General features: G+C 49.5%; 1 protein-coding gene across 4 annotated transcripts in view; it reads left to right on the plus strand.

Moving 5' to 3' along the window:
- LCK (LCK proto-oncogene, Src family tyrosine kinase) overlaps positions 1-24,546 on the plus strand; it is a 38,915-nt gene that overhangs the window by 8,966 nt on the left and 5,403 nt on the right. The window contains exons 1-12 of one of the 4 annotated variants that reach the window (XM_003937568.3): positions 9,634-18,726; positions 18,824-18,933; positions 19,234-19,315; positions 19,478-19,568; positions 19,803-19,901; positions 20,051-20,154; positions 20,354-20,503; positions 20,802-20,954; positions 21,072-21,251; positions 23,924-24,000; positions 24,092-24,245; positions 24,330-24,461. In XM_003937568.3, the coding sequence (XP_003937617.1) occupies positions 18,829-18,933; positions 19,234-19,315; positions 19,478-19,568; positions 19,803-19,901; positions 20,051-20,154; positions 20,354-20,503; positions 20,802-20,954; positions 21,072-21,251; positions 23,924-24,000; positions 24,092-24,245; positions 24,330-24,461 (1,327 nt within the window). In that variant the 5' untranslated portion in view covers positions 9,634-18,726; positions 18,824-18,828. Of the gene's footprint in view, positions 1-9,622; positions 18,727-18,823; positions 18,934-19,233; positions 19,569-19,802; positions 19,902-20,050; positions 20,155-20,353; positions 20,504-20,801; positions 20,955-21,071; positions 21,252-23,923; positions 24,001-24,091; positions 24,246-24,329; positions 24,462-24,546 lie in introns of those variants that run through there. The other 3 variants (XM_003937567.3, XM_074380454.1, XM_010348134.2) reach the window with 3 other exon arrangements.

Consider the following 24,546-nt stretch of genomic DNA (forward strand, 5'->3'; position numbering starts at 1 on the left):
TGGCTGTAATCCCAATATTTTGGGAGGCTGAGGCAGTAAGATCTGTTGAGACTAGGAGTTTAAGACTAGCCTGGGCAACATAGCAACACTCTGTCTCTATTAAAACATAATAATAACAATACATTTTATTTATCTATTTGTTTGAAATGGAGTCTTGCTCTGTCACCCAGGCTGGAGTGCACTGGCACGATCTCAGCTCACTGCAACATCTGCCTCCTGGGTTCAAGCCATTCTCCTGCCTCAGCCTCCTAATAGCTGGGACTACAGGCACAGGCCACCATGCCTGGCTAATTTTTGTATTTTTAGTAGAGACAGGGTTTCATCATGTTGGCCAGACTGGTCTCGAACTCCTGACCTCAGGTGATCCACCAGCCTAGGATTACGGGTGTGAGTCACTGCACCTGGCGTAATACACTTTAAATGTAAAATGTAAAAAAAAAAATTTTGGCTAGGCATGGTGGATCACACCCGTAACCCCAGCACTTTGGGAGGCCGAGGCCAGTGGATCACCTGAGGACAGGAGTTTGAGACCATCCTGGCCAACATGGTGAAACCCCGTCTCTACTAAAAATACAAAAAATTAGCTGTGCACAGTGGTGGGCACCTGTAATCTCAGCTACTTAGGAGCCTGGACAGGAGAATTGCTTGAACCCGGGAGGTGGAGGGTGCAGTGAGCTGAGATTGCACCATTGCACTCTAGCCTAGGCAACAATAGCAAAACTCTGTCTCAAAAAAAAAAAAAAAAAAAAAAAAAAATCTGTTTGGAGTAAGGTCTTACTATTTTAACCAGGCTGCTCTCACACTGTGGTCTCAAGCAATCCTCCCACCTCACTCATTACATTTTTGTCAATAGGCCAGCTCCTCTAATCCACAAGCAGCAGCCTAAGCCTAAAATTCTCTCTTGCACTGCAGCATTCCCTAAAATATGACCTGCACACCTCTCAGGTGTGTGAGTGATTTTAGGGGATAATGAATGAACAATTACAAATGTTATGTGTTTATTTCGGTCTGTGCTGTTGTTTCATTTCTATTTATGGCTCATGATTCTGGTTTTCCATTTATGGTAGTAAAGTTTCCATTTTAGGTTAATATATCAAAGGTGAAAAAAGATAGCCTGTGGAAGTGCCAAAAATCATGAAACAAAATGAAAATGATCAATTATTTTAGCCTGAAAGATGTTTAAGGCCAGTGTTTATTTAGTCCTTACTATGTAGCAAGCACTATGTTAAGCATTTTGTTCTATGAGATCATCTATATATCACGTATAATGCCACAACAGCCAGCCCTAGAGGCAAGTCTTATTTTCGTTGTCATTTTGCGGATGAAGGAACTGAGGGAAGCACAGAGGTTTAGTGACCTGCCCAACAGCTTTCTGCCAGTAAGTCTTGTGTTTTTTTTTTTTTTTTGAGACAGAGTCTTGCCCTGTCGCCCAGTCTGGAGTGCGGTGGCATGATCTTGGCTCACTGCATGCCTCCCAGGTTCAAGCAATTCTCCTGCCTCAGCCTCCTGAATAGCTTGAATTACAGGGGTGCATTACCATGCCCGGCTAATTTTTGTATTTTTAGTAGAGATGGGGTTTCACCATGTTAGTCAGGCTGGTCTCGAACTCCTGACCTCCTGACCTCATGATCAAGGCGTGAGCCCCTGCATCTGGCCTTGTTTTTATTTTTGAGACCGGTATCATTCTGTCGCCTAGGCTGGAGTGCAGTGGTTTGAACTTGGCTAACCGTAGCCTTGACCTCACTGAGCTCAGGTGATTCTCCCACCTCAGACTCCCAAGGCATGGGACATCATGTCGGGCTAATTTTTGTATTTTTTTATATCGACGGGGTTTTGCCATGTTGATCAGGCTGATCTCAAACTCCTGGGCTCAAGTATCCGCCCACCTCAGCCTCCCAAAGTGTTGGGATTATAGGCATGAACCACCACGCCTGGTGCCCTTCTGCCAGCAAGTGATTGGGAGAACCTGGGATTGAACTTGGGTTGCCATGACATGGACGTGGTGAACTGAGCCTCCAGAACTGGCAGACTCTCAGAAACTTTCATAAAGCAGTGTGGATTGCCAAGCTGTAGGTAAGGCTCTATCCTGATAAAATTCTCAGGATGCAAAAAGCACACCAAGGTACCCAAGGGAGGAGAGTCAGTAAAAGGGATTATCAGGCACACTCACCTTACTGGTTGGGGGACTTCTACTAAAATACCAATTAGAATAATTGCTCAATATCCCTTATTTATAGTGATACTTAACTAGCAGAATGAGTTCTATGTTCAAGCCACTCCCTATTTGTGAAAATAAATCCATTTTGTTTGCATATAAAATGAGGCTTAATGTTTTTGTTCTCTGTGTCAAGAGGCCACAGAGTTCATTCAAAGAAGGTATTAAGCCAGGCGTGGTGGCTTGCACCTGTAATCACAGGACTTTGGGAGGCCAAGACAAGGGAACTGCTTGGGCCCAGGAGTTCAATTCCAGTCTGGCAACGTAGGGAGATCCCATCTCTACAAAAAATTAAAAAATTAACTGGGCTCGGTGGTGTGTGCCTGTGGTCCCAGCTACTCAGGAGGCTGGGATGGGAGGATCGCTTGAGTCTGGGAGGTTGAGGCTGTAGTGAGCCATGTTCAGGTCACTGCACTCCAGTCTGGGCAACAGAGTGAGATCCCATCTCTAAAGGAATAAAAAAAAGGAATTAAAGCCAGATGCAGTGGCTCATGCCTGTCATCCCAGCTATTCGGGAGGCTGAGATGGGAAGATTGCTTGAGGCCAGAAGTTTCAGGCCTCAGTGAGCTATGATCACGTGCTGTGCTACCCCAGCCTGGGCGACACAGTGAGATCTGAGACTCCATCTCTTCAATAAAAGAAAAAAAGGGGCCAGGTGCAGTGGCTCATGCTTGTAATCCCAGCACTTTGGGAGGCTGAGACGGGTGGATCACGAGGTCAGGAGTTGAAGATAAGCCTACCCAACATGGTGAAACCCTGTCTCTACTGAAAATACAAAAATTAGCCAGCCATGGTGGCTTGTGCCTGTAATCCCAGCTACTCAGGAGGTGAGTCAGGAGAATCACTTGAACCCAGGAGGCAGAGGTTGCAGTGAGCCGAGATTGGGCCACTGCACTCCAGCCTAGGCAACAGAGCAAGACTCCGTCTCAAAAAAAAAAAAGAAAAAAGAAAAAAACTCAGTTTGGGTAACATAGCCAGACCCTGTCCCTACTAAAAATACAAAATTTAGCCAGGTATGGTGTTGCCCACCCATAGTCCCAGCTACTCAGGAGACTGAGGTGGGAGGATCACCTGAGCCCTGGGAGGTCGAGGTTGCGGTGAGCCATGATTGTGTCACTGTGCTCTAGTCTGGGTGACAGAGTGAGATATTGTCTTTTAAAAAGTATTATGTAGCCGGGCGCGGTGGCTCACATCTGTAATCCCAGCACTTTGGGAGGCCGAGGCGGGTGGATCACAAGGTCAAGAGATCAAGACCATCCTGGTCAACATGGTGAAACCCCGTCTCTACTAAAAATACAAAAAATTGCCGGGCGCGGTGGCTCAAGCCTGTAATCCCAGCACTTTGGGAGGCCAAGGCGGGTGGATCACGAGGTCGAGAGATCGAGACCATCCTGGTCAACATGGTGAAACCCCGTCTCTACTAAAAATACAAAAAAAATTAGCTGGGCATGGTGGCGCGTGCCTGTAATCCCAGCTACTCAGGAGGCTGAGGCAGGAGAATTGCCTGAACCCAGGAGGCGGAGGTTGCGGTGAGCCGAGATCACGCCATTGCAGTCCAGCCTGGGTAGCAAGAGCGAAACTCTGTCTCAAAAAAAAAAAAAAAAAAAGTATTATGTATATAAACAAATATGAAAAGGAGATAGCCCAGGACACATCCTGATTTACCCACTAGAAATGGTAGCCCATGCCTGTAATCCCACCACTTTAGGGGGCTGAGGCAGTGGATTGCTTAAGTTCAGGAATTTGAGACTAGCCTAGACAACATGGCAAAACCCTGTCTCTACAAAAATTCAAAACATATGGAAATTAGCCAGGTTTTCTCATGCACAGCTTTTCAGGAAAAAAAAAAGAGAGAAAGAAAAGAAAAGAAAAAAATAGCTGGAGGCTGGGCGCAGCGGCTCTTGCCGTGCCTGTAATTCTGCACTTTGGGAGGCCAATGAGGCAGATCATTTGAGGCCAGGAGTTCTAGACTACCCTGGTCAACATGGTGAAACCCCATCTCTACCAAAGATACAAAAATTAGCCAGATGTGGTGGTACATTCCTGTAGTCTCAGCTCCTCAGGAGGCTAAGGCAGGAGAATCACTTGAACCCAGGAGGCGGAGGTTGCAGTGAGCCAAGATTGCGCCACGGCACTCCAGCTTGGGCAACAGAGCAAGACTTCATCTTAAAAAAAAAAAAAAAAAAAAAAAAAAAAAAAAAAAAGCTGGGTGTGGTGGCACACGCCTGCAGTCCCAGTTACTCAGGAGGCTGAGGTGGGAGGATCACTTAAGCCGGGGAGGTCCAGGCTTCAGTGAGCTGTGACTGTGCCACTGCACTCCAGTGGCACAAGAGAGCAAGACAGCAAGAGAACAAAACCCTGACTCAAAAAAAAAAGAGAGAGAAAGAGAGAAGGAGAGAAGGAGAGAAAGAAAGAAAGAAAGAAAGAAAAGAAAGAATTTGCCCAGGCTAGTCTTGAACTCCTGGCTTGAAGTGATCCTTCTACTTTGGCTTCCCAAAATGCTGAGATTACAGGCCATTGCATCCAGCCACCTGCCTGTTCCTGATGTGAAGCACTGGCCCAAGAAACTCAGGCAAGAAGCTGGCACACATTTTGGCAGAATGTTCAATAAATCAATAGGTCTATAATTGGGGGAGAAAAATGTTAACTTACAAATTTTTTTCTTTTTTCTTTTTTCTTTTTTTTTTGAGACGGAGTTTCGCTCTTGTTACCCAGGCTGGAGTGCAATGGTGCGATCTCGGCTCACCGCAACCTCTGCCTCCTGGGTTCAGGCAATTCTCCTGCCTCAGCCTCCTGAGTAGCTGGGATTACAGGCACGCACCACCATGCCCAGCCAATTATTTGTATTTTTTAGTAGAGACGGGGTTTCACCATGTTGACCAGGATGGTCTTGATCTCTTGACCTCGTGATCCACCCGCCTCGGCCTCCCAAAGTGCTGGGATTACAGGCTTGAGCCACGGCGCCCGGCCAAATTTTTTTCTTTTTTGAGACGGAGTCTTGCTCTGTCCGTTGCCAGGCTGGAGTGCAGTGGCACGATCTCCGCTCACTGCAACCTCTGTCTCCCGGATTCAATCGATTCCCCTGCCTCAGCCTCCTGAGTAGCTGAGACTACAGGCATGCGCCACCACACCCAGCTAATTTTTTGTATTTTAGTAGAAACAGAGTTTCACCATGGCCAGGATGGTCTCGATATCCTGATCTCATGATCTGCCTGTCTCAGCCTCCCAAAGTGCTGGTTTTACAGGCGGGAGCCACTGTGCCCAGCCCACTTACAAATTTTTAAATTAAATTTAATTATTTATTTTTTTGAGACAGGGTCTCACTGTCACCCACGCTGGTATGTAGTGGTATGATCAAGGTTCACTGCAGCCTTGACTTACTGGGCTCAGGCGATCCTCCCACTTCAGCCTCCTGGGTAGCTAGAACTACAGGCACATGCCATCATGCCCAGCTAATTATTATTATTATTATTGTTATTATTATTATTGAGACAGAGTCTTGTTCTGTGACCCAGGCTGGAGGGCAGTGGTGCAATCTCCACCTCCCCAGTTCAAGAGATTCTCCTGCCTCAGCCTCCTGAGTACCTGGGATTACAGGTACTCACCACCACGCCCAGCTGATTTTTGTATTGCTATTATTTTTTAGAACAAAGTCTTGCACTGTTGCCCAGGCTGGAGTGCAGTGGCATGATCTTGACTCACTGCAACCTCTGCCTCCTGGGTTCAAGCAATTATCCTGCCTCAGCCTGGTGTGCTGCCACACTCAGCTAATTTTTTGTATTTTTAGTAAACACAGAGTTTCACTATGTTGGCCAGACTGTTCTCAAACTCCTGACCTTGTGATCTGCCCACCTTGGCCTCCCAAAGTGCTGGGATTACAGAGGCGAGCCACCACGCCCAATCTAATTTTTGTATTTTTAGTAGAGACAGGGTTTCACCATGTTGGCCAGGCTGGCCTCGAAATCTAGATCTGAAGTGATCCACCCACCTTGGCCTCCCAAATGTTGAGATTACAGGTGTAAACCACCCTGCGTGGCCATGCCCAGCTAATTTTATATGTATATATTTTAGACAGGGTCTTGTTCTTTCAGCCAGGCTGGAGTGCCGTGGCACAACTATGGCTTACAGCAACCTCTGCCTCCCAGGCTCAAGTGATTCTCCCACTTCAGCCTCCCGAGTAGCTGAGACTACAGGCACATGCAACCACACCTGGCTAATTTTTGTACTTTTTGTAGAGATGGGGTTTTGCCATGTTGCCCAGCCTAGGTTTGAACTCTAGGGCTCAAGGAGTCCTCCTGCCTCAGCCTCCCAAAGTGCTGGGATTACAAGTGTGAGCCACCACACCCAGACTCCTTCTGGTCTTAGTTTGACAAAAGATTGCTGAGTAGGCAACATGATCTAACCAGGTTAATAAATGAGGTCAGTAAAAAGAAAATCAAAATTAAAGCTTAATATAAATTTCTCATTGTCTGAAAAAAGTGGAAAAAGGAAAAAAAAGAAAAACAGATGAAAGGAATCCCCAGGGTTCCCAGAGCCAGCAATGAGGGCAGATTCTGGGGTGAATGAAACAGGACGTTCTTTTCTCACAATTTAGGAATCCAAGGTCAGGAGTAAGAATTTTGTAGATTTGAGGCTGCCTCTGACTAGGGCCTGTAAAGTTCTCAGTCAAACTCAAGGCTGCCAGTGTTCCACAGAGCATTTTATGCTGATTATAAAAAGGCCACCGGCCAGGTGCAGTGGCTCATGCCTGTCATCCCATCACTTTGGGAAGCCAAGGAGGGCAGGTCACCTGAGGTCAAGAGTTCGAGACCAGCCTGGCCAACATGGTGAAATCCCATCTCTACTAAAAATAATAAAAATTAGGCCGGGCGCGGTGGCTCAAGCCTGTAATCCCAGCACTTTGGGAGGCCGAGGCGGGTGGATCACGAGGTCAAGAAATCGAGACCATCCTGGTCAACATGGTGAAACCCCGTCTCTACTAAAAACACAAAAAAGTAGCTGGGCATGGTGGCGCTTGCCTGTAATCCCAGCTAGTCAGGAGGCTGAGGCAGGAGAATTGCCTGAACCCAGGAGGCGGAGGTTGCGGTGAGCCGAGATCGTGCCATTGCACTCCAGCCTGGGTAACAAGAGCGAAACTCCGTCTCAAAAAAAAAAAATAATAATAATAAAAATTATTGGGCATGGTGGTGTGCGCCTGTAATCCCAGCTACTTGGGAGGCTGAGACAGGAGAATTGCTTGAACCCGGGAGGCGGAGGTTGCAGTGAGCCATGATTGTGCCAAAGCACTCCAACCTGGGAGACAGCATGACTCCGTTTCAAAATAAATAAATAGGCTGGGCACGGTGGCTCATGCCTGTAATCCCAGCACTTTGGGAGGCTGACGTGGGCATATCACCTGAGGTCAGAAGTTCAAAACCAGCCTGACCAACATGGTGAAACCCCATCTCTACTAAAAATACAAAAATTAGGCCAGGCATGGTGGCTCACGCCTGCAATCCAAGCACTTTGGGGGCCAAGGCAGGCGGGTCACCTGAGGTCGGGAGTTGAAGACCAGCCTGACCAACATGGTGAAACCCTGTCTTTAAAAAAAAAAAAGAAAGAAAGAAATCCTCCTACCAAAAATACAAAAATTAGCTGGGCATGGTGGTGAGTGCCTGTAGTCCCAGCTACTTGGGAGGCTGAGACAGGAGAATCGCTTGATCCCGGGGCGTGGAGGTTGCAGTGAACTGAGATCGCGTCACTGCACTCCAGCCTGGGCAACAAAGAGTGAAACTCCATCTCAAAATAAATAAATAAATAAATAAATTAATTAATTAATCAAAATAAAATAAAAATTAGGCTGGGCATGGAGGCTCATGCCTACAATCCCAACACTTTTGGAGTCTGAGGTGGGAGGACTGCTTGAGCCCGTGAATTTGAGACCAGCCTGGGCAACATGGTGAAACTTTGTCTCTACAAAAAAACAAAAATAAAAAGCTGGGCACAGTGACTCACGCCTATAATCCCAGCACTTTGGGAGTCCAAGGTGGCAGGTTGCTTGAGCCCAGGAGTTCAAGACCAATCTGGCCAACTTGGTGAAACCCCATCCTTACAAAAAGTATAAAAACTAGTCAGGCTTAGGGGCATGGGCCTGTAGTCCCTACTACTCAGAAGGCTGAGGTAAGAGGATCCCTTGAGCCTAGGAGGCAGAGTTTGTAGTGAGCTGAGACAGTGCCACTGTGCACTCCAGCCTGGGCGACAGAGCTAGATCCTGTCTCAAAAAAAAAAAAAAAAAACCGGAAAGGATGGGAATGAGATCCACATTTCGTATAAACAGATGTGTGCCTATGTGACCTCACAATTACATAGGGACAATCGCTGCTATAATGATCTCATTCTGTTATATATCACTCTGCATACACAGACTCCCACAAATCCACAGATATGTACCCATAATCACAGTGCTCACTTTGTATGCTTTCATATACAGAGACTTGCATTCACCAGTCAGGTAAATATATACTCAGTAACATGCATTCCGGGTAGAGGGAGGATTGTCTTGGAGAGAAAAGCCTTTGTTAACAGCACAGTGGTCACATTTTTTATGAGAAATGGACCCTACCCTGTCAGACCTGCCTTCCTGTCTCACATTCTCCGAGACCTCTCAGCCCTAGCTCTCCACCCTTAGACTTCCAAGGGAGTGAAAGGTATACGAGAGGATCTTGATAAAGGGTGTAGGAGCCGGCCAGGTGCAGTGGCTTGCACCTGTAATCCTAGCACTTTGGGAGGCCAAGGTGGGTGGATCACGATGTCAGGAGTTCAAGACCAGCCTGGCCAAGATGGTGAAACCTTGTCTCTACTAAAAATACAAAATACAAATACTAAATACAAAATAAATACTAAACACAAAAATAAAAATACAAAAAAAAAAAGGTATGGTGACACACATCTGTTATCCCAGCTACTCGGGAGGCTGAGGCAAAGAATCATTTGAACCCAGGAGGCAGAGGTTGCAGTAAGCTGAAGATCGCACCACTGCAGCTACAGAGCAAGACTCCATCTCAAAAAAAAAAAAAAAAAAAAAAAAGGATGTAGGAGGTAGGAGCCAAGCCAAGCATGTGCCAGCAATCCCAGCTATTGGGAGGCTGAGGTGAGAGGAGCACTTGAGCCCAGGAGTTGGAGACCAGCCAGGACAACGTAGTGAGACCTCATCTAAAATAAAAAAGGATGTAAGGTTTTGATTTGAGTTTTGTGTCTGCCAGGAACCCTCAGTGTGTTATTGGGATAACCACTTAACCTCTCTTTTCTCCAGCTTCTCCATTTTTTTTTTTTTTTTTTTTTTTTGAGACGGAGTTTCACTCTTGTTACCCAGGCTGGAGTGCAATGGCGCGATCTCGGCTCACCGCAACCTCCACCTCCTGGGTTCAGGCAATTCTCCTGCCTCAGCCTTCTGAGTAGCTGGGATTACAGGCATGCGCCACCATGCCCAGCTAATTTTTTGTATTTTTAGTAGAGACGGGGTTTCACCATGTTGACCAGGATGGTCTCGATCTCTTGAGCTCGTGATCCATCCATCTCGGCCTCCCAAAGTGCTGGGATTACAGGCTTGAGCCACCACGCCCGGCTCAGCTTCTCCATCTTTAAAATGAGGCTGGTGGGTTGTATTAGTGTCTCCTAAACTCTCATGAAGACAAGGTGTTGTTTGCCATTCTCTGTTCTATACTTCCTCTTCCCCTCATGGATCTCATGATTTTAAAGTTACCTCATTTAGATGCCAACTTTCTTGTTTTCAAGTTAAAACATTTTTTTTTAATAGAGAAAGGGTCTCACCACATTGCCCAGGCTGATCTCAAACTCCTGGCACAAGTGATCCTCTCTCCTCAGCCTCCCAAAGTGCTGAGATTACAGGTGTGAGTCACCGTACCTGGCCTCGAGTTTAAATTTCAGTCAAAGATTTGGCCAGGCACAGTGGCTCCTGCTTGTAATCCTAGCAGTTTGGGAGGCCGAGGCAGGTGGATCACCTGAGGTCAGGAGTTTAAGACCAGATTGGACAACATGGTGAAACCCCATCTCTACTGAAAATACAAAAATTGACCAGTTGGCTGGGCGAGGTGGATCATGCCTGTAATCCCAGAACTTTGGGAGGCTGAGGCAGGCAGATGATGAGGTCAGGAATTCGAGACCAGCTTGGCCAACATGGTGAAATGCTGTATCTACTAAAACTACAAAAATTAGCTGGGTGTGGTGGTGCATACCTGCAGTTCCAGCTACTCAGGAGGCAAGAGAATCACTTAGACCTGGGAGGCGGAGGTTGCAGTGAGCTGAGACCACGGCATTGCTCTCTAGCCTGGGTGACAGAGTGAGACTCCATCTCAAAATGAATGACAACAAAAAATTGGCCGAGTGTGGTGGCTCATGCCTGTAATCCCAGCACTTTGGGAGGCCAAGGTGGGCAGATCACCTGAGGTCAGGAGTTTGAGACCAGCCTGACCAATATGGAGAAACCCAATCTCTACTAAAAATACAAAATTAGCTGGGCATGGTGGCACATGCCTATAATCCCAGCTACTCAGGAGGCTGAGGCCAGAGAATCGCTTGAACCCAAGAGGTGGAGGTTGTAGTGAGCGGAGATCGTGCCATTGCACTCCAGCCTGGGCAACAAGAGCGAAACTCTGTCTCAAAAAAAAAATACAAAAATTAGCTGGGCATGATGGCACGTTCCTGTAATCCTAGCTGCTCAGGAGGCTGACGTAGGCAATCGCTTGAACCTGGGAGGCTGAGGTTACAGTGAGTCGAGATGGCTCCACTGTACTTCAGCCTGGGTGACAGAGTGAGACTTTATCTTAAAAGACAAAAATAAGCCGGGCGCGGTGGCTCAAGCCTGTAATCCCAGCACTTTGGGAGGCCGAGGCGGGTGGATCACAAGGTCGAGAGATTGAGACCAAACTGGTCAACATGGTGAAACCCCGTGTCTACTAAAAATACAAAAAAAAAATTAGCTGGGCATGGTGGCGCGTGCCTGTAATCCCAGCTACTCAGGAGGCTGAGGCAGGAGAATTGCCTGAACCCAGGAGGCGGAGGTTGCGGTGAGCCGAGATCGCGCCATTGCACTCCAGCCTGGGTAACAAGAGCGAAACTCCGTCTCAAAAAAAAAAAAAACAAAAAACAAAAATAGAAATAGACCGGGCGTGGTGGCTCACACCTGTAATCCAAGCACTTTGGAGACCAAGGCTGGCAGATTACCTGAGGTCCGGAGTACAAGACCAGCCTGACCAACATGGTGAAACCCTGTCTTACTAAAAAAAAAAAAAAAAAAAAGACAAAAATAAATTGTAATCAGAGATTGAATTAAGTATGCATTGAAGAAATAAATAATAAAATTTGTCAAAATAAGAAACAAAGTATAGTACAATTTCCTTTCAGATTTTTGAAATATTGAAGTAGTGTAGGGGCCTCTGGCACTAGTCTGGGACTTCCTGGGAGCATGTAAACTTCAGGCTGGGACCGTCTGATCACAAAATTTTCTGGCATTGCTAGATTCTGTGGTCTTACGATTGCTGCCAGGCCCTATCCTCCAAAGCTCACATGCTTATAGAGGGCAAGATCTGTCACCTGCAGCTGGGGGGCCATAGAGAAAACAGCAGGGGCCAGATACCCTGAAAAGCTGGAGTTACTCTGATCTTAATTTAACATTGCCTGACTTTTTCTCACTTTTGGCCTAGTCTTTTTTTTTTTTTTTTTTTTTTTTGAGATGGAGTCTTGCTCTGTCACCCAGGCTGGAGCGCAGTGGCCTTGGCTCACTGCAACCTCCGCCTCCCGGGTTCAAGCGATTCTTCTGCCTCAGCCTCCCAAGTAACTGGGATTACAGGTGGGTGCCACACAGGCCCAGCTAATTTTTTTTTTTGTATTTTTAGTAGAGTTGGGGTTTCACCATATTGGTTAGGCTGGTCTCAAACTCCTGACTTTGTGATCCGCCTGCCTCGGCCTCCCAAAGTGCTGGGATTACAGGCTGGAGCCACCGCGCCCGGCCCTTGGCCCAGTCTTAAGTCAGGGACTTTCTGGCTCTAAATTCAGTCCAGGATATAGGACCTGCTTTGCATGCTCTCCTGGATCCTAGCCCAAGGCCTTGTGGTTCCTTTTCCCTCCCCACCTGACCCCAGCCTGGACCAGGTACCAGCTTCCAGCCCTGTAATCTCCAACCTAGATTCCTTCTGCGCCTCCTACTGGCTGGCTCTCACTGCTGCACTCTAGCTTACCCTTCTCTTCTGCCGCCTCCCCCTTCTTCTTTCTTCTTCCTTCTTCTTCTTCCTCTTCCTCTTCTTCTTTTTTTTCCCTTTAAATAGAGACTGAGTCTTGCTATGTTGCCCAGGCTGGTCTCAAATTCCTGGCAATTCTCCTGCCTGGATCTTCCAAAGGGATTACAGACAGGAGCCACAGCACCCAGCCTTGTTTTGAGACAGGGTGTCTCTCTCTTCCTCTGTCATCCAGGCTGGAGTGCAGTGGTGTGTTCATGGCTCACTGCAGCCTTAACCTCCCAGGCTCAAGTGATCCTCCCCCTTCAGCCTCCCAAGTAGCCAGGACTACAGGGGTGCACCACCATGTCTTGCTAATTTTTTTTTTTTTTTTTTTTTTTAGATGGAGTCTTGCTCTGTTGCCCAGGCTGAAGTGCAGTGGCATGATCTTGGCTCACTGCAACCTCCACCTCCTGGGTTCAAGCAAATCTCTGCCTCAGCCTCCCGAGTAGCTGGGATTACAGGCACCCACCACCACACCTGACTAAATTTTGTATTTTTAGTAGAGACGGGGTTTCACCAGGTTGGCCAGGCTGGTCTTGAATTCCTGATCTACCCTCCTTGGCCTCCCAAAGTGCTGGGATTACAGGTGTGAGCCACCATGCCCGGCCCTGCCCTGCTACTCTTTCTTTCTTTCTTTCTTTCTTTCTTTCTTTCTTTTTCTTTCTTTTTCTTTCTTTTTTAAGACAGGGTTTCACCATGTTGGTCAGGCTGGTCTTGAACTCCCGACCTCAGGTGATCCGCCTGCCTTGGCCTCCAAAGTGCTTGGATTACAGGCGTGAGCCACCGCGCCTGGCCTATTTTAAAATTTTTTATAGCAGTAAGCCCTCACTATGTTACCCAGGCTGATCTCTAATTCCTGGACTCAAGAGATCCTCCTGCCTCAGCCTCCAAAAGTGCTGGGATTACAGGCCTGAGCTACTGTACCCTTTCCTTCTCCTCCTCCTCCTCCTCCCCTTCCTCTCCCATCCCCTCCCTCTCCCCCTCACTTTCCTTCACCTTCTCTTCCTTCTTCTTCTCCAGCTCTCCCTTCTTCCTGTACATTACCTCTTCTTTTTTTTTTTTTTTTTTGAGACGGAGTTTCGCTCTTGTTACCCAGGCTGGAGTGCAATGGCACGATCTCGGCTCACCGCAACCTCCGCCTCCTGGGTTCAGGCGATTCTCTTGCCTCAGCCTCCTGAGTAGCTGGGATTACAGGCACGCACAACCATGCCCAGCTAATTTTTTGTATTTTTAGTAGAGACGGGGTTTCACCATGTTGATCAGGATGGTCTCGATCTCTTGACCTCGTAATCCACCCGCCTCGGCCTCCCAAAGTACTGGGATTACAGGCTTGAGCCACCGCGCCTGGCCACATTACCTCTTCTTAACCTCAAACTTTTACAATCTTTCTCTTGCCTTTTGCTAAAGCCTCCAAGAATGTCAATCGTGGAAGGGACCTTACTGGTCTAAGTCCACATTCCATCTGATGTTGATATTCTCTTATTATTATTATTATTATTATTTTTTGAGACGGAGTTTCGCTCTTGTTACCCAGGCTGGAGTGCAATGGCGCGATCTTGGCTCACCGCAACCTCCGCCTCCTGGGCTCAGGCAATTCTCCTGCCTCAGCCTCCTGAGTAGCTGGGATTACAGGCACGTGCCACCATGCCCAGCTAATTTTTTGTATCTTCACCATGTTGACCAAGATGGTCTCGATCTCTCGACCTCGTGATCCACCCGCCTCAGCCTCCCAAAGTGCTGGGATTACAGGCTTAAGCCACCGCGCCCGGCTGATATTCTCTTTACGACACTACCAACCTGTGGTTTCCAAAGGCTCTATGAATATCAAAAATAACAGTATGCTCACTACGTCTTTTCCCAGGTTCAAACAATTCTCTTGACTCAGCCTCCTGAGTAGCTGGGATTACAGGCATGCCCCACCACGCCCCACTAACTTTTGTATGTTTAGTGGAGACGGGGTTTCACCATGTTGGCCAGGCTGGTTTGGAACTCCTGACCTTGTGATCCGCCTGCCTCTGCCTTCCAAAGTGCTGGCATTGGCTGGGTGAGGTGGCTCACGTCTGTAATCCCAGCACTCTGGGAGGCCAATGTGGGTGGATCCCCTAAGGTCAGGAGTTCAAGACCAGCCTGGCCAACAGGGTGAAATCCCATCTCTAAAAAAAAAAAATTAAGACGAAGTGCTGGAATTATAAGCATGAACCACCATGACTGGCCGAGATTCTGTCTATAAAAAAAAGAAAAAGAGAGAGAGAGAGAGAGAGAGAGAGAGGAGAGAGAGATAGAAAGAAAAAAGAAAGAGAAAGAAAGAAAGAAGAAAGAAAAAGAAAGAAAGAAAGTCTAAAGCAAAGGAGATTAATTATTCAGGCCCATTCTCCCACTTTCCAAAGCAGGAGTCAGTAGACAGAATATGCACTGGTGAAAGTGTTTCTAAGCACTAAACTAAGCTAACATTTATGGAGCTTACAAGAAATGGATGAAGAGCCCCACTTGACAGAGAGGAAAAGTGAGGCTTAGGAGGAATGATTTCAGCAAAGCTATACAGTAAGTGTCAAAACCACTGTTTGAACTTAGGTTTCTAACTTTGGGGCCAGTCTTCTGATTTTTGCTAATGAGAAACTTCAATTGCTCCCCGCCTCCGCTTACACCCAGAATGAATTTGATTTCTTTCTTTTTTTTTTTTTTTTTCTTTTGAGACGGAGTTTTGCTCTTGTTACCCAGGCTGGAATGCAATGGCGCGATCTCGGCTCACCGCAACCTACGCCTCCTGGGTTCAGGCAATTCTCCTGCCTCAGCCTCCTGAGTAGCTGGGATTATAGGCACGCGCCACCATGCCCAGCTAATTTTTTGTATTTTTAGTAGAGACGGGGTTTCACCATGTTGACCAGGTTGGTCTCAATCTCTCGACCTTGTGATCCACCCGCCTTGGCCTCCCAAAGTGCTGGGATTACAGGCTTGAGCCACCGCGCCCGGCTGATTTCTTTTTTTAGACGGAGTTTCTGTCATCCAGGTTGGAATACAGAGTGCAGTGGAAGTGGCAGGATCTCAGCTCACTGCAACCTCCACCTCCTGTTTTCAAGCGATTCTCCTGCCTCAGCCTCCCAAGTAGCTGGGATTACAGGTGTATGCCACCATACCCAGCTAATTATTATTATTATTTTGTATTTTTAGTAGAGAAGGGGGTTTCCCCATGTTGGCCAGGCTAGTCTCGAACTTCTGACCCCAAGTGATCCACCCACCTTGGCCTCCCAAAATGCTGGTATAATAGGCATGAGCCACCATGCCTGGCCTGCTTGCTTTTTTTTTTGAGATGGAGTTTCGATCTTGTTGCCAAGGCTGGAGTGCAATGGCACAATCTCAGCTCACCACAACCTCCGCCTCCTGGGTTCAAGTAAGTCTCCTGCCTCAGCCTCCTGAGTAGCTGGGATTACAGGCATGTGCCACCACGCACGGCTAAGTTTGTATTTTTAGTAGAGATGGGGTTTCACCATGTTGGTCAGGCCGGTGTTGAACTCCTGACCTCAGGAGATCTACCCGCCATGGCCTCCCAAAGTTCTGGGATTACTGGCATGAGCCATTGTGTCTGGCCTGCTTTTTTTTTTTTGTCACCCAGGCTGGAGTGCAGTGGCACAATCATAGCTCATTGACGTCCTAGGCTCAAGTGATCTTTCTGCCTCAGCCTCCCAAGCACCAGGTGTGGTGACACCTGGCTAATTTTTAAATTTTTTTCTAGAGATGAGGTTTCACTATGTTGCCCAGGCTAGTCTGGAACTTCTGAGTTTAAATGATCCTACTTCTTCAGTCTCCCAAAGTGCTGGGATTACAGATGTGAACCACCACACCTGGCCAGCAACTCCGGCTTTACTCTACCCCAGATAGGTTGTGTGACTTTACGCATGCCTCTGTGGGCCTCAGTTTGCTCATCTAAAATCAGAGGTTTAGCCAGGCATGGCAGCTCATGCCTGTAATCCCAGCACTTTAGGAGGCTGAGGCAGGAGGATCACTTGAGGCCAGGAAATCGAGAACAACCTGGACAACATGGTGAAACCCTGTCTCCACTAAACATACAAAAGTTAATGAGGCATGATGGTGAATGCCTGTAATCCCAACTACTCAGGAGGCTGAGGCAGGAGAATTGCTTGAACCTGGGAAACAGAGGTTGCAGAAAAAAAAAAAGAAAAGTAATATTTGAGTTGAGTCTTGAAGTCTGTTAGAATTTGGCAGGTAGACAAAACAGAGCATGCCACCGGGCATGGTGGCACATGCCTGTAATCCTAGCACCTTGGGAGGCCAATGCAGGAGGATTGCTTGAGCCCAGGAGTTCGAGACCAGACTGAGCGACATAGTGAGACCTCATCTCTAGGAAAAAATAATCAGCTGAGCATGATGGTGCACACCTTTGGTGTCAGCTCCTGGGGAGGTTGAGGTGAGAAGATTGCTTGAGCCCAGGAGGTCTAAAGGGACTGTGCCACTGCACTCCAGCCTGGGCAAGGGAGGGAAACCCTGTCTCAAGAGAGAGAGTGAGACAGGGAGAGAGGAAGAGAGAGAGAGCATTTCAAAGCACGGGGAACCACAAGTACAAAGGCATGAAGTAAGAAAATAGCATGGGGTGTTTGGGAAAGGCAAAACTAGTTCAGAACACAGGCTGTGTGTGTGTGTGTGTGTGTGTGTGTGTGTGTGTGTGTGTATGTGGTGCCTCTATGTGTGTGTGTATTTGTGTGTGAGTATGGGTGTGTGGGGGTGTGTGTGGAGGGGATGCCAGTGCCTGTGTGTGTGTGTCTGGGGACGTGAGTGTGTGTGTGTGTGTGTGCATGGGTATTGGTGAATGTGTGGGGGTGCCTGTATATGTTTGTGTTAGTGTGGAGGTGCCTGTGTGTGTATGAATGTGTGTGTGGGAGGGATAGTGTATGTGTGAGTGTGCATTGGATGAGTGCATTTGTGTGGGTGTGGATTCCTTTGCATGTGTGTGGATGTGGATGTGTGTGTTCATGGGTGTAGGTGCTGTGTGTATAGGGTGTGTATGTGAATATGTGTATGGATATCTGTGTGTGAGTGTGTGAGTGTGTGTGTGTCTGTGTGTGTGGATATTTGTGGGGGGATGAGTGTATGTGTTTACATGAGTATGTGTGTGGGGGTTCCTTTGTGTTGGAGGGATGAATCTGTGTGTGAGTGTGTGTCTGGGGGAATGCCTGTGCGGGGGTGAGTGTGTGTATGTGAGTATGTGTGTGTGTGTGCCTGGGTGTATGATTGTAGATGCGTTTGTGTGGGGGGTGGGGTAGAGTGCCTGTGTGTGTGAGAGAGAGAGTGTGTGGGTGACAGTGTGTGTGTGTGTGTGTGTGTATGCCTCTGTGTGGGGGGTGGAGTAGTGGGTGCCTGTGTGTGTGTAGGGGGTGTGTGTGTATATAGGGTGTGTGTAAGTGTGTGTGAGAGAGTGTGTGTGTGTAGCAGAATGGACTTCGGAGGTAGATTTGATCCTGATATGCGAGGTCTGGAATGCATGGAACATTCAACTTTATTCGAGGACAGGGCTTTCCAAGCACTCTAAGGAGCCGCCCTAGAGAAGGAGGAGCTGTGAGGACTCCAAGAGCTTCAAAGCAAGGCCCTCACTCTGCTTCAGGCAAAACAGGCCCACTTTTATCACCTTATCTATGGAGTTCTGCTTGATTTCATCAGACAAAAAAGTTCCACTGCTTAAACAGGCAAATAAACCAAAAAAAGTTATGGCCCACAGAGTCACTGGGGGGTTTTGTGCTGGGGAGGAGCAGGCCCGTGTTTGAAGAAACGCTGCGAGGTGACTGTGGGGATGTGTGGGGAACGGGGGGCCTGATGGCAGACCTTGGGAGTGGAAGTCTCTTTCTCAGCCTCCTCGGCTAGACAGGGGAATTATAAAAGGAGGTGGGGCATGCACATCTCTCCAGTAAGGGAGAGTCTGATGGAGTGAGGTCTCCCCCAGGCTTGGGGAAGTGTGTGTCATCTTTAGGACATAGTCGTCCCTACAGACACCGGTACCAGCAGAGGGAAAGGGAGGGGGCAGAGGCAGGAAGTGGGTAACTAGACTAACAAAGGTGCCTGTGGCGGTTTGCCCATCCCAGGTGGGAGGGTGGGGCTAGGGCTCAGGGGACTTGTGTGAATTTACTTGTACCCCGAGGGCTCAGAGGGAGCACCGGTTTGGAGCTGGGACCCCCTGTTTTAGCTTTCCTGTGGCTGGTGAATGGAGATCCCAGGATCTCACGATCTCAGGTACTTTTGGAACTTTCCAGGGCAAGGCCCCATGATGTCTGATGCTGGGGGAGCAGACCTTGGGGGAGCCCCTTCAGCCCCTTCTCCATTCTCTCAGGGACCATGGGCTGTGGCTGCAGCTCACACCTGGAAGATGACTGGATGGAGAACATCGATGTGTGTGAGAACTGCCATTATCCCATAGTCCCACTGGATGGCAAGGCCACGGTAAGAGGCAAGACAGGGGCCTTGGTGAGGGAGTTGGGTAGACCATGCAACCCAGGAGGAAGAAATGACCAGCACTACAGGCCCTTGAAAGAACAGAGCGGCCCTCTCCCCTGGAATACAGGAAAGGAAAAGAGGCCTATAGAGGGAAAGGGACTCTCTTAAGATCACACAGCAAGTAGTTGGTCAATTCAGGGAAAAGACCCAACCAGGCCTCAGAGGCTGAGAGCAGAGGGGAAGGGGGCCAGGGTCTGATCCAGTCTTCTGCTCTCTGACTCCACTCTTCACCCCCCCACCCGACAGCTGCTCTTCCGAAACGGCTCTGAGGTGCGGGACCCACTGGTCCGCTACGAGGGCTCCAATCCGCCGGCCTCCCCACTGCAAGGTGACCCCAGGCAGCAGGGCTTGAAAAACAAGGCCTGCGGATCCCTGGCTGTCGGCTTCCACCTCCTCCCCACCTACTCTCTCCCCTGTCCTGCCTTCCTTGTCGCCTGCCCCGTAACTCCAGGCTTCCTGCCCATCTCCCTGACGCCCCTTGTCTTTACAGACAACCTGGTTATCGCCCTGCACAGCTACAAGCCCTCTCACGACGGAGACCTGGGCTTTGAGAAGGGGGAACACCTCCGCATCCTGGAGCAGTGAGTCCCTGACCACCTCGCTCTGGGGAATCCGGGAGGGAGCCGGGATCTCCGGTACCGCAGCCCTCCTGCGGCCCGCGACCGTCTAGGGTGGCCGCCCTTGGGACAAAATTGGAGGCTCAGGAGTGCGAGCCAGGGTTCGGGGAGGCTGGTTTAAGGGTTGCGGGGGGGTCTTTGAGGGATGGCCGCAGATCGAAGGCTGAGTGGGCCGCACTGACCCGCCTCCGTGCGCAGGAACGGCGAGTGGTGGAAGGCGCAGTCCCTGACCACCGGCCAGGAAGGCTTCGTCCCCTTCAATTTTGTGGCCAAAGCGAATAGCCTGGAGCCCGAACCGTGAGTGAGGTCTCGTCGTGGAGGGAGGATGGGAGCAGATCTAGGGATCCTGGAGCAGGGAGTGGGCCTGGGGTGGCGGTGAAGGCTTGAGGCCACGGAGGAAGATTCGACAACAGCCGACGGCCTGCGTTCGCTTCCGCCCTGCACAGCTGGTTCTTCAAGAACCTGAGCCGCAAGGACGCGGAGCGGCAGCTCCTGGCGCCCGGGAACACTCACGGCTCCTTCCTCATCCGGGAGAGCGAGAGCACCGCGGGTGAGCGGGCGGCGGCCTGGACCCGGCGCGGGGGTGGGGGCCGCGGGGTGAGCCAGAGGGGGGCGCGTGGGGTGAGCCCGAGGTGGGGCCGCGGGGTGAGCCGGAGTGGGGCGTGCAGGGTCAGCCCGAGGTGCGGGCTGTGGTGGCCGGCCAGACTCTGCGTTCTTTCGTTCCTTTATCCATCCATCCATTCATTCAGGATCGTTTTCACTGTCGGTCCGGGACTTCGACCAGAACCAGGGAGAGGTGGTAAAACATTACAAGATCCGTAATCTGGACAACGGTGGCTTCTACATCTCCCCGCGAATCACTTTTTCCGGCTTGCATGAACTAGTCCGCCATTACACCAGTGAGCCTGGCGGGACCCCTTCCCCGTACCCTATCGGCCCATCTTCCCTCAGTCCCCCTCGGGTGTCCCCCAACCATCTTTCGATTCGCTCCTCCATTCCCCGCAGTGGGTGAGGTGTGGAGCAGCACCCTACGGCCCCAAGTGTTTGGGTGACAGCCCCACACCTGCCTGCTAATCCACTTCCCCTGGATGGGGGCTTGGAGAAGTGGGGGAGGTGGTTTTTCTAGATGGGAGCTTGGAGAAGTGGCGGAGGCAGTTTCAATACGAGACCGCCTTCCCCACTCCCTTGTCCTCGCAGATGCTTCAGATGGGTTGTGCACACGGCTGAGCCGCCCCTGTCAGACCCAGAAGCCCCAGAAGCCCTGGTGGGAGGACGAGTGGGAGGTTCCCCGGGAGACGCTGAAGCTGGTGGAGCGGCTGGGGGCTGGACAGTTCGGGGAGGTGTGGATGGGTGAGTGTGGCCTCCAGGACTGCCTGGGAAGGGGGGAACAGGAGGGGCTGCAGAGGTGGTGAGAGTCCCAGGACAGCTGCCTGGCGACCCTCCCACTCCTTCCCTCCCCTGACCCAGGGTACTACAACGAGCACACGAAGGTGGCGGTGAAGAGCCTGAAGCAGGGCAGCATGTCCCCGGATGCCTTCCTGGCGGAGGCCAACCTCATGAAGCAGCTGCAACACAAGCGGCTGGTTCGGCTCTACGCTGTGGTCACCGAGGAGCCCATCTACATCATCACTGAGTACATGGAGAATGGTGGGTGCCGCCCGAGTTGCCGCGGGGGGACTCTGCTCTCCCCACCTTCCCTGCTGGAGGGTGGAAATACACCTTTTCTTCTGGCTCAAAGCTCAAGCAGTAAGGGTTTCTCAAGCTTTCCTGGCCCCTAAAGACTCACCTCCAGACATGAGAAGAAGGGTGTATCCTCTGATCCTGTCTGGGGGCCAGCCTAAGGTGGCAAGAATGTTTTGGAAGACCATTCACCCCAGTCCTCCCTGACCTACCGTTCTGTTTGCCTTCTTCAAAGCCCTGCCTTGATCTCAGGATGCTTGATCTCAGAAAGCGCGTGAGTCCCCAGCCCAGTTTCTCTCCCTTCTGACCCTGAGCCTTGGGAAGCCCTCTGTTTCAGTTCCGAGTGAGCCTCCTATCCCTGCACCCGTCCTGGTCTGTTACTGGACAGAGCGAGAGCCCCAGGAAGACCCATACGAGTTTCTAGCCTCAGCTTTGTTCACACTAATTTCCTGTGTGACAGGCCAAGAGTCTGTACTGTCTCTGGTGCTCAATTTCCCCAAGTATACCAGCAGAAATCTAAATGGGTGCACCAGAAATAATACAGAGTATTCATCAAGGCCTCTAGAGTCTGAATGCCTGAGTCAGAATCCTGGCTTCATGATTTTTTTTTTTTTGAGATGGACTCTCACTCTGTCACCCAGGCTGGAGTGCAGTGGTGCAATCTCAGCTCACTGAAACCTCTGCCTCCTGGATTTAAGCAATTCTCCTCTCTTAGCCTCCTGAGTAGCTGGGATTACAGGTGCCTGCCACCACGCCTGGCTAATTTTTGTTATTTTTAGTAGAGATGGGGTTTCACCATGTTGGCCAGGCTGGTCTTGAACTCCTAACTTCAAGTGATCCACCCGCTTCGGTCTCCCAAAGTGCTGGCATCATGATTGTATGGCTTCATGATAATTACATCATGTCTCTCTGCTGTGGTTTCCTACTACAATAATGCATTAGTAACTTCCTCATAGGGTCTTGTGAGGATGAAAGAATTAATATGTATAGAACAATTAGAACTATGCTAACTTCCAGGTGCAGTGGCTCAAGCCTAAAACCCCAGCACTTTTGGAGGACAAGGTGGGTGGATCACTTAAGCCCAGAAGTTCAAGACTAGTCTGCAACATAGTGAGACCTCATTTCTACAAAAAGATTTCAAAAATTAGCCGGGTGTGGTGGTGTATGCCTGTAGTTCCAGCTACTTGGGAGGCTGAGGTGGGAGGATCGCTTGAGTCAAGGAGGTTGAGGTTGAAGTGAGCTGTAATTGCACCTCTGTACTCCAACCTGGGTAACAGATTGAGACTTTGTCCCTAAAAAACGTGGGGGGAAAAAAAAAGCACACACACACACACACACACAAAACAAAACTATGGCTATCATAGTAACTGATCAATAAGTTTGTTGCTGTTATGTGGCTCTGACAGTGTAAGATCTGTTCCTCTTCCAGGAAGGGAAACAAGCTGTTCATTGGCTAATGGGAAATGGCAAATAGATGATGTCATGCGTATCTTTTTTTTCTTTTTTGAGTCTCACTCTGTCCTCCAGGTTGGAGTGAGATCTCAGCTCACTGCAACCTCCGTCTCCCTCCTAGGTTCAAGTGATTCTCGTGCCTCAGCCTCCTGAGTAGCTGGGACTACAGGCACATGCCACTATGCCCAGCTAATTTTTGTATTTTTAGTGGAGACAGGTTTTCGTCTTGCTGTCCAGGCTGGTCTCGAACCCCTGACCTCAGGTGATCCGCCCGCTTTAGCCTCCCAAAGTGCTGGGATTATAGGCAGGAGCCACCACACCTGGCCGGAAAAGTAGAATTTTTCTAGCAGGCAGAGAGGCTTTGAGGTGAGAGCCTAGTGGTCTGAGTGCAGGATCTCAAAATTGTTAAAGTGTTTGAAGTCAAGGCAGAGTCGGGGAAAGAGAAGAAGCTATCAGTGTGGACCATGCAGAACTTTGGATACTAGTTGAGGAGTCTGGGTTCTACCTTATTGATGATGAAAAACCTACAGTTCTCTCCCACCATGCTCTACTGGAGCCCCTCCAGAAAAAAACCTTTACATATCCTGGACATCCTTACCCTGAACACACACTCCTCCATTCTCACTCTCCACTCTTCCTTTTCTTTTCTTTTCTTTTCTTTTTTTTTTTTTTAAAGATGGGGTTTCACCATGATGGCCAGGCTGGTCTTGAACTCCTGATCTCAGGTGATCCACCCACCTTGGTCTCCCAAAGTGTTAGGATTACAGGCGTGAGCCACTGCAACTGGCCACCTTTTCTTTTCTTTTTTTTTTTTTGAGATGGAGTCTCGCTCTGTCGCCTAGGCTGGAGTCCAGTGGCACAACCTTGGCTCACTGCAACTTCTGCCTCCCAGGTTTAAGTGATTCTCCTGCCTCAGCATCCAGAGGAGCTGGGACTCAGCTAATTTTTTGTATTTTTAGTAGAGACAGGGTTTCACTGTGTTAGCTAGGATGGTCTCGATCTCCTGACCTGATGATCTGCCTACCTCGGCCTCCAAAAGTGTTGGGATTACAGGCATGAGCCACTGCACCCAGCCCACTTTTCCTTTTATGTGTCAGTCACACTTCTAGATGCCCAGTTGGAGAAGAAGGGTCTGGGGACCTCCCCCTGGGAGAACTTGGGTCAGCAACTCTTGCTTCTGCCCACAGGGAGTCTAGTGGATTTTCTCAAGACCCCTTCAGGCATCAAGTTGACCATCAACAAACTCTTGGACATGGCAGCCCAAGTAAGGAGACTGAGGAGAGGCTGGGCAAGGGCACAGGCCAGTGGCTTGAGGACATCTGGCTCAGGACTGCTGATCTGTGTTTGGCCTGCAGATTGTAGAAGGCATGGCATTCCTTGAAGAGAGGAATTATATTCATCGTGACCTGCGGGCTGCCAACATTCTGGTGTCTGACACCCTGAGCTGCAAGATTGCAGACTTTGGCCTAGCACGCCTCATTGAGGACAACGAGTACACAGCCAGGGAGGGTAAGTGTGAGATTTAAGGATGGTCTGGGCCCTACAGGGTCTGGCCCAGCAGACCCAGGTGACCTCACTCTGCCTCCTCCGTAGGGGCCAAGTTTCCCATTAAGTGGACAGCACCAGAAGCCATTAACTACGGGACATTCACCATCAAGTCAGATGTGTGGTCTTTTGGGATCCTGATGACGGAAATTGTCACCCACGGCCGCATCCCTTACCCAGGTCAGAGCCAAAGGCAAGAACTGAAAGGGCGATGGGAGGGGCAGCAAGTCCATGTCTTCCCACTCAATTCTTTCCAGTCTCAGAT

Source organism: Saimiri boliviensis, chromosome 11, assembly GCF_048565385.1.
Source record: "Saimiri boliviensis isolate mSaiBol1 chromosome 11, mSaiBol1.pri, whole genome shotgun sequence".
Taxonomy (NCBI): domain Eukaryota; kingdom Metazoa; phylum Chordata; class Mammalia; order Primates; family Cebidae; genus Saimiri; species Saimiri boliviensis.